Source organism: Cyprinus carpio, chromosome B3 (assembly GCF_018340385.1).
Source record: "Cyprinus carpio isolate SPL01 chromosome B3, ASM1834038v1, whole genome shotgun sequence".
In the NCBI taxonomy this organism is placed as follows: Eukaryota; Metazoa; Chordata; class Actinopteri; order Cypriniformes; family Cyprinidae; genus Cyprinus; species Cyprinus carpio.
In genome coordinates this window covers 4,704,105-4,718,467 of record NC_056599.1, presented here as the reverse complement: position 1 = coordinate 4,718,467, position 14,363 = coordinate 4,704,105, and the positions used below count along the sequence as shown (strand labels likewise).

General features: G+C 33.7%; 1 protein-coding gene across 3 annotated transcripts in view; it reads left to right on the top strand.

Moving 5' to 3' along the window:
- The window catches only part of LOC109072670 (endoplasmic reticulum metallopeptidase 1-like), a 25,188-nt gene extending 17,646 nt beyond the window's left edge, over positions 1–7,542 (top strand). For all 3 annotated transcript variants that reach the window (XM_042721172.1, XM_042721171.1, XM_042721170.1), the window contains 5 exons: positions 1,538–1,690; positions 2,251–2,426; positions 2,528–2,643; positions 6,195–6,331; positions 6,406–7,542. In XM_042721172.1, the coding sequence (XP_042577106.1) occupies positions 1,538–1,690; positions 2,251–2,426; positions 2,528–2,643; positions 6,195–6,331; positions 6,406–6,582 (759 nt within the window). In that variant the 3' untranslated portion in view covers positions 6,583–7,542. The remainder of the gene's footprint in view (positions 1–1,537; positions 1,691–2,250; positions 2,427–2,527; positions 2,644–6,194; positions 6,332–6,405) is intronic.
- The last annotated feature ends 6,821 nt before the right edge of the window (positions 7,543–14,363 follow it).

Here is a 14,363-nt window from a genome sequence, read left to right as displayed (position 1 = left end):
GTTAAGTTGGTGTGTGAATTACCTGTGTCTGTGTCTATCTACAAACAATGAAGCTGAGTTTAATATATCCAAATTAAAGAGTGATTTTACCCCCTCATTCATGAAAAATAGAAAGTAGCGATTCAGTATCAATAAAGTCACGTTTAAAGTCAAGTTTCTGAGTTCCTGAATGATTCTGTCTCTGTGTGCTTGTTTTGTGTGTGTGTGTGTGTGTGTGTGTGTGTGTGTGTGTGTGTGTGTGTGTGTGTGTGTGTGTGTCAATAAAATATATTTTATATTTGTGACCCTGGACCACATTTGTAGCAATAGCCAACAATACATTGTATGGATCAAAATAAATTATTATTATTTTATTTTTTTTGCCAAAATAATAAAGAACATGTTATTAAAATATTTTGCAAATTCCTTACTGTAAATATATCAAAACTTAATTTTAATTTTTGATTAGTAATATGCATTGCTAAGTACTTCATTTGGACAATTTAAAGATAATTTTCTCAATATTTAGATTTTTTTGCACCCTCAGATTCCCGATTTTCAGATAGTTGTATCTCAGCCGAATATCATCCTATCATAACAAACCATACATCTCAATTTTGAAAAATTGGCACTGAAGACTGGTCTTGTGGTCCAGGGTCACATTTGTCTAAACTATAAAGGGTACAGCGGGGTAAAAGGCACCTTTAATATTATTTTAATCTAAACTCCTAGATGATTGGTCTCAAACTCAGTTCCTGGAGGGCCACAGCTCTGCACAGTTTAGCTCCAACCCTACTCAAACACATCTGATCCAGCTAATCAAGGTCTCCAGGATCACTAGAAACTTCCAAGCAGGTGTGATTTGGAGCTGGTTGGAGCGAAACTCTGCAGATCTGTGTCCCTCCAGAAATTGAGTTTGAGAGCACTGCCCTAGATGGCACACAAACGTGGATATCACTTTCCCAAACATCCGGTTTTCAAGATGCATGTGTGCAGTGGAAAGTTGATTCTGTGCTTACTTGATCTGAAGTTTTATGTTTTTTAAAATGTTGTAGATTTAAGAGAATCGTTCAAATGAATGCATATATTTTGAGACAAAGGTCGTCTTTATGATTTTCAGTTTTGTTTATGATAATTAAAGCAACAGTTTTTAAATAACTAAAGAATATGTAAAAGTATGGTATTTGGGGTAAAAAGCCCCCCTGCTGTTGGGGCTAAAGACACAGTAATAAACATGATAATTAATAGATGTCTGACTTTTCCATTTGTTGACATGGTTAGATTCAGATGGTAAATATCATATATTATGTTGGGTGTCCAGAGATAATCACCATGTTTAGAATGCATTCATCATATTTAAAAACATGATATGAATCATATCTTATAATAAAATATCATTTGTTGTTACAACTGTAAATATATATTCAATTATTATTGGATCTCTTTCAATACTTTCAGAATCATTGGCGAATGGAAAAGGGCACTTCATGTTCAAAAGGTTGCCAATCCCTGGATTAAATCATCTTATTCCACTCATTGTCTGTCTGTCTCTCTCTAGATTCATTTCATCTATCTATCCCGCGGTACGAAGCGGGTCTTGGCTGTTCTGGGGTCAGTGTTCATGCTGATGTTTGTTCTGGTCAGCTGTGGTCTGTTCTTCCCGTATTCTGCCGACCCGTCCAGCCCACGACCCAAACGTGTCTTTGTCCAGGTACAGCTGTCACTGATCCGTCTTTACAGCAGGGTTTACACTTTAACCAAACTCAGACCATAAAATATTGTCCCTAACTTTGAAAAAGTGGGGTGGAATCATTTTCATTTAGTTTATTATAATGCACTAAAGGAACTAAAACTGATATAAAGCATTTATAAAAATGGTAATGATTTACAGTAAGGTATTATTAAATAATATTAGTTACGCATTACCTAACATGAAATAACATGCAATATATTCTTACAACATTTATTGAGATTGTCTAAAATTAATAAAAATCTTCATGTTAGTGCATTCATTAACGTTATCAGATACAAGCTTTCTTTGATGTAATAGTAAATGTTGAGCTTAACTTTAAGATTAATAAATGCTATAGAAGTACTTTTTTAATTGTTAGTTCATGTTAACTAATGTTAACAAATTAATCCTTTTTTAAAGTGTAATATAATATAAATTTCTTTTAAAAAATGAATTGAATCAATCCAGTAATGCTCAGCTGAATGGATTATTGTATGAGTTGTGAGATCAGGCTTCATCAGTCAGATGTGTGTTTCCAGCACATCACTCGCAGCTTCCACACACTGAACGGATCGCTGCAGAGCTCCGACTCGGGTTTATGTATCAACGATCTGGATTACACCGGCATGCAGCACATCACTCCACACATCCCACAGATCAACGACAGCATCAGCACACACTGTCAGGACTGGCTGCCCTACTACGGCTACACAAGGTTCCTCACGCTCCAGTTCCTGTCAGATGAGTGTATCGTGCCGGAGGATGATGGAGTTCATGTTCACGTCAATTCCTCACGTCTTTCTCTCATTGTTTCAGGAAGAGCTGGTATCTTCCGGCTCCTGAAGTCTCTCCTAAAGCTCCGCTGGAGGTCCAGCTCTTATCCAGACAGGAGACTCAATGGGGAACCGTTAAAATGAGCTTTGAGGTCAAAGGTGAGACTCCAGCCTCATTTTATCATGATCCTAATGGGAACGATGTCTGCTGGATTTTCATAAAAAATAATAATGAATGTTCCTAAGTTGGTTTTTCAAAAAAAAAAAAAAAAAAAAAAAATTCACGAAACATTTTTGGAATCCTTGGTTGAAGCCAAACAAAATATTCCCTTGTTTGTTTGGTAGTGGAGGTCACGTTTTTCCGCAATTTTGCAAAATAGTCCTAGTTTTTTTTTCCTGATAGGAACCAAACCACTGCAGAAATATCATCTGGACAGAGAATATTAATAAATATCAAAACAAAGTTGAAATTTAGACTCTCTATCGTAATGGGCCGGCAAAACTTCAAAAGTGGTGGGCCAATTTTATGAAAAAGGCTATAACTCTTAAACAAAATAAGATATCTTCACCAAACTTGGTACACATGTGTATGAGCTCAAACTTTGGTCAAATAAAGGAAGATTGCGTAGCTCTGCCACTTGGTGGCGCTATAAGATGGACAAAAAATAAAACCCATAAAAATGACTATAACGTCACAACCGTTGGTCCAATCGACTTGAAAATTGGTATGCAGTGTCTTTGTCTGAAGTGGCACGTGTATCTATGAAGGACGTTCATGTATCTCAAAAAACATGTCCACCATTTGCCAAAAAATTTTAAGCACCTATTTGACAAGGTTAATGGAGGTCAGTCATAATTCATGGGCATGTTCGACTCATGGCTCTAAAGGTCTCTAAGAATTTTGAAAGAAATCGACCACTAGTTGTCGCTAATGAGGTTTATGGCTCTGTAATCACATGGCGTTTCACACATCCACACAATATGCATATCATTTGATAGATTTCCTCATTCTGAATAATTTTGCCTCTGCGACTACTGATGTCAATCAAATCATTCATTAAATATTCTTAATTATGTTATAAACCTACTTTTGCAAACTAGTTTTACGTTTTTCACTCAATCTTGATCAAACCACTGCATCACAATTCTTTGGACTCTCTAGATCAATAATTGTCAAAAAAAAAAAAAAAAAAATTCCTTTGGTTAGCTATAACGGGGTCATTAAAAAGGGGCATGACCACATGTACCCAAAAGACTATAAAACCTAAATGAAAACTCAGAACTTTACGAAACTTGGTGAAAACATGTGTCAGATGACTCTTAAATGGGTCATAAAATGCTTTTTTAAAGATCATTATTTTGTGTATTTTAAGTAACATGCTTTAATGTTCAAAAAACACATTATTTTTCAAATACTGTACATTATTGTAGGTCCGTTCAAACTCTGCATTTGAATAGTCAATAGCAAACACTTTAATAACAAAACACACTTACAGTAGCTGATTCAGATGTGCCAGATTGTTGTAGCAAAGTCAGAATTACCTCCTCTCCTAGGTTCACGAAACGGTCGTCCATAAAATGCGTTGCTGTTCTGTTGTAAGTAATCTTAAAGATACTCTACTTTCAGAAGTTAAATAAAGTGCTTTTGCTTTCACCTAAATACACACAGCGTCTCCCTGACACAGCTGCTTCAACACTAACTGCGGTTACTGAATCCACGCCTTCTTTCTTTGCTGAACATTTGGGCGGCATTATGCAAATATTTCCACATAGTGACGTAGACATGTGGGGCGTGTTAGAACAAGACGTTTTAGGGGGCGTGGCAGAGTCTTAAATTTGATAAAGAATATCTCTTTGGATTTGAGACTTTAGTCTGTGCAAACTTTACAGATCTTCTTCATGCACCAAGAGCTTGTAACACTCCAAACAGAAAGGAAAAATTGAAATTGCATCATATGACCCCTTTAACAACATGCAAAGTTTCATAGCGATTGGACCATAGGTGGTCCTATAACAGTTAAGGCTTTAAAACCTCAATATTTCTATAGTAAATGACCTCAAATTGAAAAAAAAGTTAATATATTCACAAAACACTAAATCTTCATACTAGTGCCATCAATCAAACTGTTAATTAAATATTTGAGATTACTTTTGTAAACTAATCATATGTTTTAAACTCAAAATCAATCAGATAAGTGCAGTACAATTCCCTGGACTCTCTAGATCAATAATTATCAAAAAATGTTGAACATTTCCATTTGGGTATATGTAAAACAGTTATTTTATATAGTTATTTACAGTTCTTTACATAGTGTACCCAAAGACCTATAAATCCTAAAAGAAAGCCCACAACTTCTCAAACCTGTGTAAAATTATGCATAATTTCATTCTAATCAAGCATGCAAAATTTAAGAGAGATTGGGCAAAAAAATAACACTATAATAGTTATAAAGGTTAAAAGCACAGAGTTGTATGAGGCCGTGTTCGGATCCATATGCAGATGTTTATTAAAATCCACAGCAACCAAATCCAAATCAGTAGGCATAAAATAAAAACGTAGGCAGGCAAAGTTCATAAACAGTAAGGCACTCAAATAAAGCGTCAAAGCAAGGGAAAATCCATGAACGAGAACAAGGGAGGCGATGGTCATACACACAATAGTCAAAACAATAAAGGTAAATGCTCAGTAAGGCAGGAGAACTGGCAATACTTTGCAATGGCCTGTTAGCCAGGCCCAACTAAATAGTAGCAAACAGGAAGTGAACCTGTGCAGCAGAGGCAGTGCAACACAGTTAATATTCGGGACAGGGCTCCTTCTGCTGGTGTGGCGTTACAGATGTGTAACAAACACAAATGACTAATATTTACTAGTTTAATTTTACTAGTTTTATAAATGTAATTTTTTAATAGAATTATATGTTGAAAAACTGTGTTGTATATATAGCATATTTTATTAATTTGTTGCATTTGAAGAGTTCATTTGCAAAAACCGATTGCTGTGCATTATTCTCCACATATAACACGATCTGAACCATAAACACTGTTAACTTAGTTCATGTTAACTAATGCATTAGTATATTAATAACAATGAAGTATACCTCTAAATAGCTTTATTTAATATGCTTTATTTAATTATACTACATACAGTATATACACAAGTTTATTTAGCAGCAAACACACACAATGGATAAACAATACTTACTTCCCATTTGGGCACTGATTTGGGTTATTGGTAAACCATCTGAACATCAACTGATAATGTTTAATTTATCTAATGCATTAGCCACAATGCTAACTAGTTAATCTGTTAATGTGAAGAGATGCATGTAAGTTAACATTTGCAAAACGTTAAGCAATCCTGAACAGTGCAGTGGTTCATTGTTCCTTCATTTTAACTAATGTATTAACTAACGCATTAGTATATGAATAAGTCAATATGAACAAAGATAATGCTAAATAGATGCATTGTTCATTGTTAGTTCATGTTAACTAATGCATTTAATAACATTAACTAATACAACCATCTTTTTTATTTGTGAAAACATACTTTCAATGAACTTTAATTTTGTAAAACCGGTCTTGGTTTTAGGAACAGAATGCAATAATCAGCAGCATCAATCCAGTCAGTGTGTTTGACAGGTTTAGTTCAGAGTCACAGACACACTCTCTGTGTTTATTAGTGGTGTTGAACATCTGTTGTTCTCGCTCAGGTCCGAGTCACATGTCTCTGTACCTGCATCCTCACGCTGGAGCATCTCTGAGCAGCTGGTCATTCAATGACTGGAATTTTGTATTTTACACTCACGGTCTCGACGCTCCGGTCTGGAGGTTCTGGATTGAGATCTTGGTGAGTTTGAGCTCCAGAACCACATATTTAACCTGAGGTACACCACAGCGCTCATCGTGTTTTCTGGTCTTCAGCCGCTCAAGTCCTCAAACGTGTCTCCTGATGAGGGCTTGGTCTCTCTGGCCATCACTGCTCATTATTTATCTGGTTCAGACGGACGCTCGGAGACGCTCGAGTCCTTCCTGAAGAGATTCCCGGCCTGGGTGTTCTCGTCCTCCTGGATCAGCACGTACCACATGTACACATACTGAGGGACACACACACACACACACACACACACACACACACACACACACACACACACACACACACACACACACACACACACACACACACTCACTGCAGACCTTCATTCACATCAAACACCTCAGTGTTTATTATTTTATTATTATTTTACATATTTCAACACAAAATCTGAAGTCTACTGTATTTTATTTTATTTTACTTTATTTTATTTTAATCTTTCTCATTATTTTTGGTGAGGTCATGGTTTATCTTGTTTGTTTTTGTATTTCTCAATTTACGTGTCCTTAATTTCAGCAGGAATAATCCCACTGAGATATAAATCTACACAAAACATGCACGCTTCCTTCAAGAATGAAATATTTCTCAGAATATTTAAAGACATTCCATAACCTCAGAGCAGAAAAGGAAAAGGCAGTCTGGTCCTATGATTACAAGTATGAAATGATTTATGATTCTTAATAATAAAATTCCATGAATTAATAAATATTTCTTAAAACAGCCATGTACTTGTTTAATCGTCATAAAAAAGGTGTTGATTTTGCTGTGAAATGTGACTCTGAAGTGGTTTTAGCTGGTCTTTCTAAGAGTAATTTCAATTCATCTCAATTAATCTTCATATTTACTCCATATATTCATTGTGATGTATATTTCATATTATGAGAGGTTATCTGTGAGGCCTGTGTCAGCCTGAATATGAGAAGATATCATGATGACCTGCTTTTTCTCCTTTGTCTAGGAGAAAAACAGGGTATCATGAGATTTTCAGGAAGACGCTACATGACTAGTGAAACATATCAAGTGTTTATCATGTTTTTTTTTTTAACTATATATGATAATATTGGGAGACAGTTATTGAAAACAATACGTCAGAAGGTTATGAAAGCAGAAAAGCATGCTCACTTATTTTTGTCAGACATATAGAGGAGTGCACTGATTTCTGTTTGAATAAAATTTCTAAATCTGTCTCTGACGGTTTTCTTCATTTAAGAGAAAAACATCTACACCATCTTGTAGTTCACATTTCTCCCACCGGACTGAGACATTCAAGAGTCTGGGCCTCCCTCCGAAAACATCTGACAACAGAAATATAAAATACTATTATATTCGAAGTATTCTCTATTAATTCAGAGAGACGTAAAGACAGATGCAGTCAAAACACACGATCTTCTCTCATAATGTTACACTTGTTTTTTTAACAATCATAACAAAACAATCATCACTCACTCACCTGAGTTTCCTTTCCGCAGCAAGAAACAGATCAAGAACATGATGAGAAGAACGATGATAAAAAGAGCAAAAAACCACAACAGCTGATCTAAACAGCAATAAAATACTAAACACCACATTAAAATCATCTGATCTGCTGAATTATTAAAAAGCCAGAGAATCTTTGAGTTGATTATCAGTCAGCTGAACTCACGTGATTCTGGAGTTTGAGTCTGGACGGGCGATAACGAAAAACTGTTGCATAAGTAAAACATCACACTGGACATGTCGTGTCTGCTGAAGATTATATGTGCATAAATGATATCATTGTTATGACTACTAGGCCTTTTGCTTTATCTATGATTTAGTTAAACTCTGACATTCTTAAAGTCATGCCAGCTTGAAGGGTAATTTGTGCAACATTTATCAGTATTGCATTTCAAAAGTCAATGTTATGAATGTTTTTAATTGCCATATAAAGTCATAAGAAATAGGCTATAAAATAATGAAAAATAAATATATTTAAAATAAATCTCATAAATACAGTACAGGTCAAAAGTTTGGAAACATTACTATTTTTAATGTTTTTGAAAGAAGTCTTTTCTGCTCATCAAGCCTGCATTTATTTGATCAAAAATACAGAAAAAAACAGTAATATTGTGAAATATTATTACAACTTAAAATAATAGTTTTCTATTTAAATATACTTTACAAAAAATAATTTATTCCTGTGATGCAAAGCTGAATTTTCAGCATCATTACTCCAGCCTTCAGTGTCACATGTAACATCCAGTCTATCACATGATCATTTAGAAATCATTCTAATATTCTGATTTATTATGAGTGTTGGAAACAGTTCTGCTGTCTCATATATTTGATGAATAAAAGGTTAAAAAGAACTGCATTTATTCAAAATAAAAAAAAAATTATATATAATTATATATATATAATATATAATTATTAATAATACATTACCATCACTATCACCAATTATCAATTTAACACATCCTTGCTGAATAAAAGTATTGATTTTATTTTAAAAAAAAAAGAAAGAAAAAAAATTAATGACCCCAAATTACTGACCAGTAGTGTAAATTATTGCAAAATATTTATATTTTAAAAACATAGCTTCTTTTTTTTTTCTTTTTTTATTTTTATTCATCAAAGTATCCTAAAAAAGTATCGCATGTTCTGGAAAAAATATTAAGCAGCAGAACTGTTTCCAACTTTGATAATGAATCATCATATTAGAATGATTTCTAAAGGATCATGTGATAATGATCCTAAAAATTCAGCTTTGCATCACAGAAATAAATTATAATTTAAAGTATAATAAATATAAAAACAATTATTTTAAATTGTGATAATATATCACAATATTACATTTTTTTTTTCTTCTGTATTGTTGATCAAATAAATGCAGGCTTGATGAGCAGAAGAACTTCTTTCAAAACATTAAAAATAGTAATGTTTTCCAAACTTTTGACCTGTACTGTATATATATATATATATATATATATATATATATATATATATATATATATATATATAATATATATATATATATATATATATATATATATATATATATATATATATATATATATTATATACAAACACTGTTTGCATAATTTTTATTTTTTTTCCTCACTTGTGATACTTTCACTTGTTGTCCTACACTTATTAAAATGTTTAAATGAATTAAGCAAAATCAAAAACACAAATTCCTGATCTAAATTAACCAAACACTGTTTGTCTAATCTAATATTGCATGAACTATGGAAAACAAACAGGATTGATCTCATGCATGCATCTGTACATGTGAATGTTGCATCCTGTCACCTTTTAGGGGGCTGAAGACAGCTAGATTGTTTTGGAAAGAGGAAGGACCATCATGTGCAGGTTTAATCATCTTATGATGCTCAGAACTATATAAGAGCTGATGGGAAAGTGTGTGTTGACTGAGAGTCAATCCTGACCATCTCGACACGTAGAGACAGAAACAGAAGACCAGCAGGTGAGTACATCTGCTTAGAAAGAACAGAACATGTAGAATGTAGTTCCAGTTATGCCTAAAGGTTATACTTGTTTAATATGAATTATATATGTTTGCATAGGCTATATTAATATATGGTGTGTGTCAACAGCTATAAATGATAAAGCTGTAATAATCAAATAAAATTTAATAAATCAAATTTCATTCATCTACTAAAAATCACCAAAACAACAGCTGATTAAAAACATTAAGCAAAAATTCTGAATATTTAGTCAAGAGAAAAAATGCTGCAGCATTTGAGATGCAGATAGACACTTGCTTTTGCATCTAATGCAAGACATTTAGACATTTAAAGTGTGTCGTAAGTGTCCAGATCTGTTTCAGGCCACTGTCTCAGCTGCAAAAGAGAAAATGTGTTTTGAACACATTTCCTGCATTACTGAACAGTAAACAAGCATCGAATTCTTGAGTGTTTTATCTGATAAAAGGAAGAGTTTGACTTCATGCACATTCTGCTTATTGTGCACTGACCTTCATATAATAAGATTAATTGAGAAACCCTCTTGACAGCAGATTACAGGTGGCTTGATCACTGTAAAAGGGATTAAGGGAACCTTCTTCGTTATCACATGTCTGGACACTGGGATTTAATTATTCTTATTTTTGATTATCATAAAAAAAATTATCATAATAATAGGTTTTTGATTAATCTTTATTTGCATGTTGTATCTGTGCTAATGATAATTCTTAGATTTGGTGAAGAGTGGAATGGAGGGATTGGGAACTGGAATGTACAATTTTTAGTCAAAACAATATTATTTTATACTCCTCATTATATATTTAAGTCATCTGAGATTATGTGTGATCATATTTTTCTCTCTCACAGACTTTAACAAGATCTGTCCATGGGAGGCGTACAGTCATCTGGAGTTACATGAGCTGGCCCAGTATGGCATTATATGAGGTCACTTCCTGTTCCCACTGAACAACATCCTGCACCTTAATACATCATTTAAATATTAATATTCATACAGAAATATCTTTGGTTAATGTTTGGTTAGTTTTGTATGGACAACTTATAACAGCAGTTATAAATCAGCAATAATGAACTGGATGTTAGTTAATCTACCTCTTCAAATTTCCTAAAGAACTAGATTCATTTCACTCTGTCACCAATGTTAATTTCAGATAACCTTTTCTTACTCTGTTTTTACTTTATTATTGTATGTGTTATAGTATTGTCATATTGACATGCAATGGGCATTTTAGGTGTCAGATTTTACTTCCACATGACCCTGCAAATATCAGTGTACTACAGGCAGCATGAGTTGTGGATGTTTTTTGTGTGTGTGTGTTTTCATTTTGTCAAGTTGCAAATGTTGGAAATGAGTTTGGATTCTGTGGGGTCTCAGTGTCTGCCCGTAGCGCGAGTACTGGGAGCGGCTCTCTGTGAGAGCTCGGCACAGTTTATTGGTCTTATGATGCTGGAGAACAATACAAGAATGAGTCCGGCTCATTCCCGGCAGCACAGAAAAGGTTTGGACATAAAATATAGTCTGATTATTTTCATACTTTCTGGCTGTATGAGTGGTTTCTCAACCTCTGGTCAAATAGAAACTGAAACATTATGCAGTCTGTAAACTTGAAAGCAAGATGTGGTTTTAATACAGGGTTTTGAGCAAATCAAAACACATAACACTGTTTTTTACAATGCAATACATTAACAGTTGCTTAAATGTTTAGTTATTGAAACTATTCACACAGAACATGTTTCTGCTTTAAAAGAGAAGCAGGGTAGTGGAATGAAAATTTTAAACACATTTTAAATGTTTTGTTTTGTACAAAATAAACACCCATTCTCAAATACTTTCACAATTAGACCTACCTTTGATGTTAACTATTGATATGTTAACTTTTCCTAGATAGATTTTTTTGCTAAGTTTCATCTACATGACGGAAATTGATAATGTTCACTATAGCGCCCCTAGTGTTGTGTTATAAATTGCGGTTGAAGTGTGCAAATATTGTACTTTTGACCAGCTTGACCCACTAAAAATAGATATTTAATGAAAACATTTACAAACAATGAAAACCAATTAAATCCTTGTAATGCCTTTAAGATTTTAGATGCTATCATGAAATTCCTGGACTGTTTGTATTCAGAATAAACAACGATGTCAAATGCAATGAATTCATTAAATACAGGCTGGTTCAAAATCCCCATGGCACAGTATCCTGTTACTGGAAACATCTGAATCCATTCATTGCAGTGATTGTAAGTACACATCATGCTGAGCTCTGCTCCACCGTATCTTCTGCAGCAGACGGGCCGTTATGAACAGAGTGAGTATCTGGACCCCCAGCACAATGATGACCAGAGAAACGGATACCAGTGAGACTTATTCAAATAAGTATGACATGATGCTTTTTGAGTTAAGGGTAACTGGAGTGTGTGATTTATTATTGCAAAACATTAAACATTTTTACAAAAATAAGTACATTTGTGAGTGATAATTAATGGAATTAGTGTTGGGGTGCATGCTTAGACATTGCTGCATGGTTGCCAAGGTGTTCTGACTGGTGTTTAGCATGTTGTTGTGTGGTTTCTAGGTGTTTGTTTACTAGCCGAAGCCAAAAGAGTTCATGCAAAACTTGCTGTCATGCAAGGATGTTGCCATGCCGTTGCTAAGAGGTGCTGAGTGTTTTTAGCATTTCCATGCCACTGTTGCATTATTATTATTATTATTATTATTATTATTAATTATAACAATAAAAGATGTTATCAATAGTATGAATATTTATCATAATTTGTAAAGTATATAATTAGTGTAATATAATTTTAAAATGTATTATTATTATTGACGATGATGACAATAATAATCACCACTGCAGAAAATATTATAATTATTTATATAATAATAATAATAATAATGACAGTAATAATAATAATAATTGTTATTATTATTAATATTATTGGTGATCACAATAATAATAACCACTGTAGAAAACATTTTAATTATTTATATAATAAACAATTATATATTGAGTATTTAATTTGTCAGAAAGACTCTAGTCACTATATTATGATTTATATAATTGTTAGAAATGAAAATGTTGTTCAGGATTTGATCTCTTTCTGGTATAAAGTCATAATTGATGATGTAATCAGTGGCCTAGGTTGTAAAATCTCTCTCAATAAAGAAAATACTTTGATGAATATAATAGTATTTAATAATCAGCTTCAATCTGCTGTCAGATGTTTTCCGAGCGTCTTTCATCTCAATGATTCAGAAAACAGGTGAGTGAATCAAACCAAGAGAAAGAAACATTTGAACTGAGTTTGACTGATTCACATCAACATTCACATTTCATTTGAGACTCTGTGAATCTGAATCTGATTCTCTCAGGGATCCTGAACCGGGTGTCCAAATGCAGCTCAGATCTGATGAATCTGATTCACTGAATCAATCTGAATCTGATTCTCTCAGGGATCCTGAATCTGGTGTCCAAATGCAGCTCAGATCTGATGAATCTGATTCACTGAATCAATCTGTGTTGAGGAGCTCAGAATGAACGTTCAGCACTGAGTGTTTGAGTAAATATGAAACGTGATGGGATGATCCTGATCATCATCTGGACATGAAGCTGTTTATATTGTCAGTCTTCAAGCAGGTCTCAAAGAATCAGAAGAATCAAGTTGATCTTGTGTTCAGATCAGTGCAACACCTCAGCCCTTCTCAACTCTCATTGTTTCAGCTCATTCACACAGTTTTGAAGTATGTATTAATGGTTTCACTGTGGGCATTTAGCTTTTAATTCCTCCAGACAAGACCGTGTCACTCATTTACTGATAATGGTTCTGTACTCTGTGTAAATGTAATGCAGCTGCTGATGTAATAAAAAGAAAAACTGTGCAAAAGATGTGATTTTAAACCATTGCTATTCTTAAATCTCATGAAATGGTTGAGCGGTTGAGGAGGATGTTTAATGTGTTTTCAGCAGCATCTCAGATGTTGGTTCACAGATCTTCAGCTCTGAAACCCAGTGATCTGCCTGAATAGTCAGCATTGTAGAAAACTGTCTATGTAGGGAGCAGTGTTGGGTGTAACGTGTTACTAAGTAAATTAAATTAAATGACTTATCCACTGAAAAAGTTAAAGTAAGGGATTACTGCTCATTTTTAGGTAATTTCATTACAGTTACTTATAAAGTACTTGCGTTACATACAGTAAATAATTTCAACAGTTCTAAAATCAATATTGAATTTGAAATCTAAATTTACCGTCTAAAGATAATTTAATGCAGCGTCTTTAACCCTCTGCGCGCCAGCGCATTCACTTTCAGTTTTTCCTGATTCACAGATAAACCTTAAATACTCAGATACAGATAAGGCTAAACTCAATCGAATCTAAAAAGGACCTACTTTTATTTGTGTTCACTGACAATAACAACAAAACATTGTGCTTTTGTAAAATAAAAAATTAATAACCGTGCACTTTCTGCCATCTAGGTCTCCATGAGCAACTTTCTACACGTCACAAACTCAGGGAATATTTGACACAGAGACATGAGAAATATATCTAT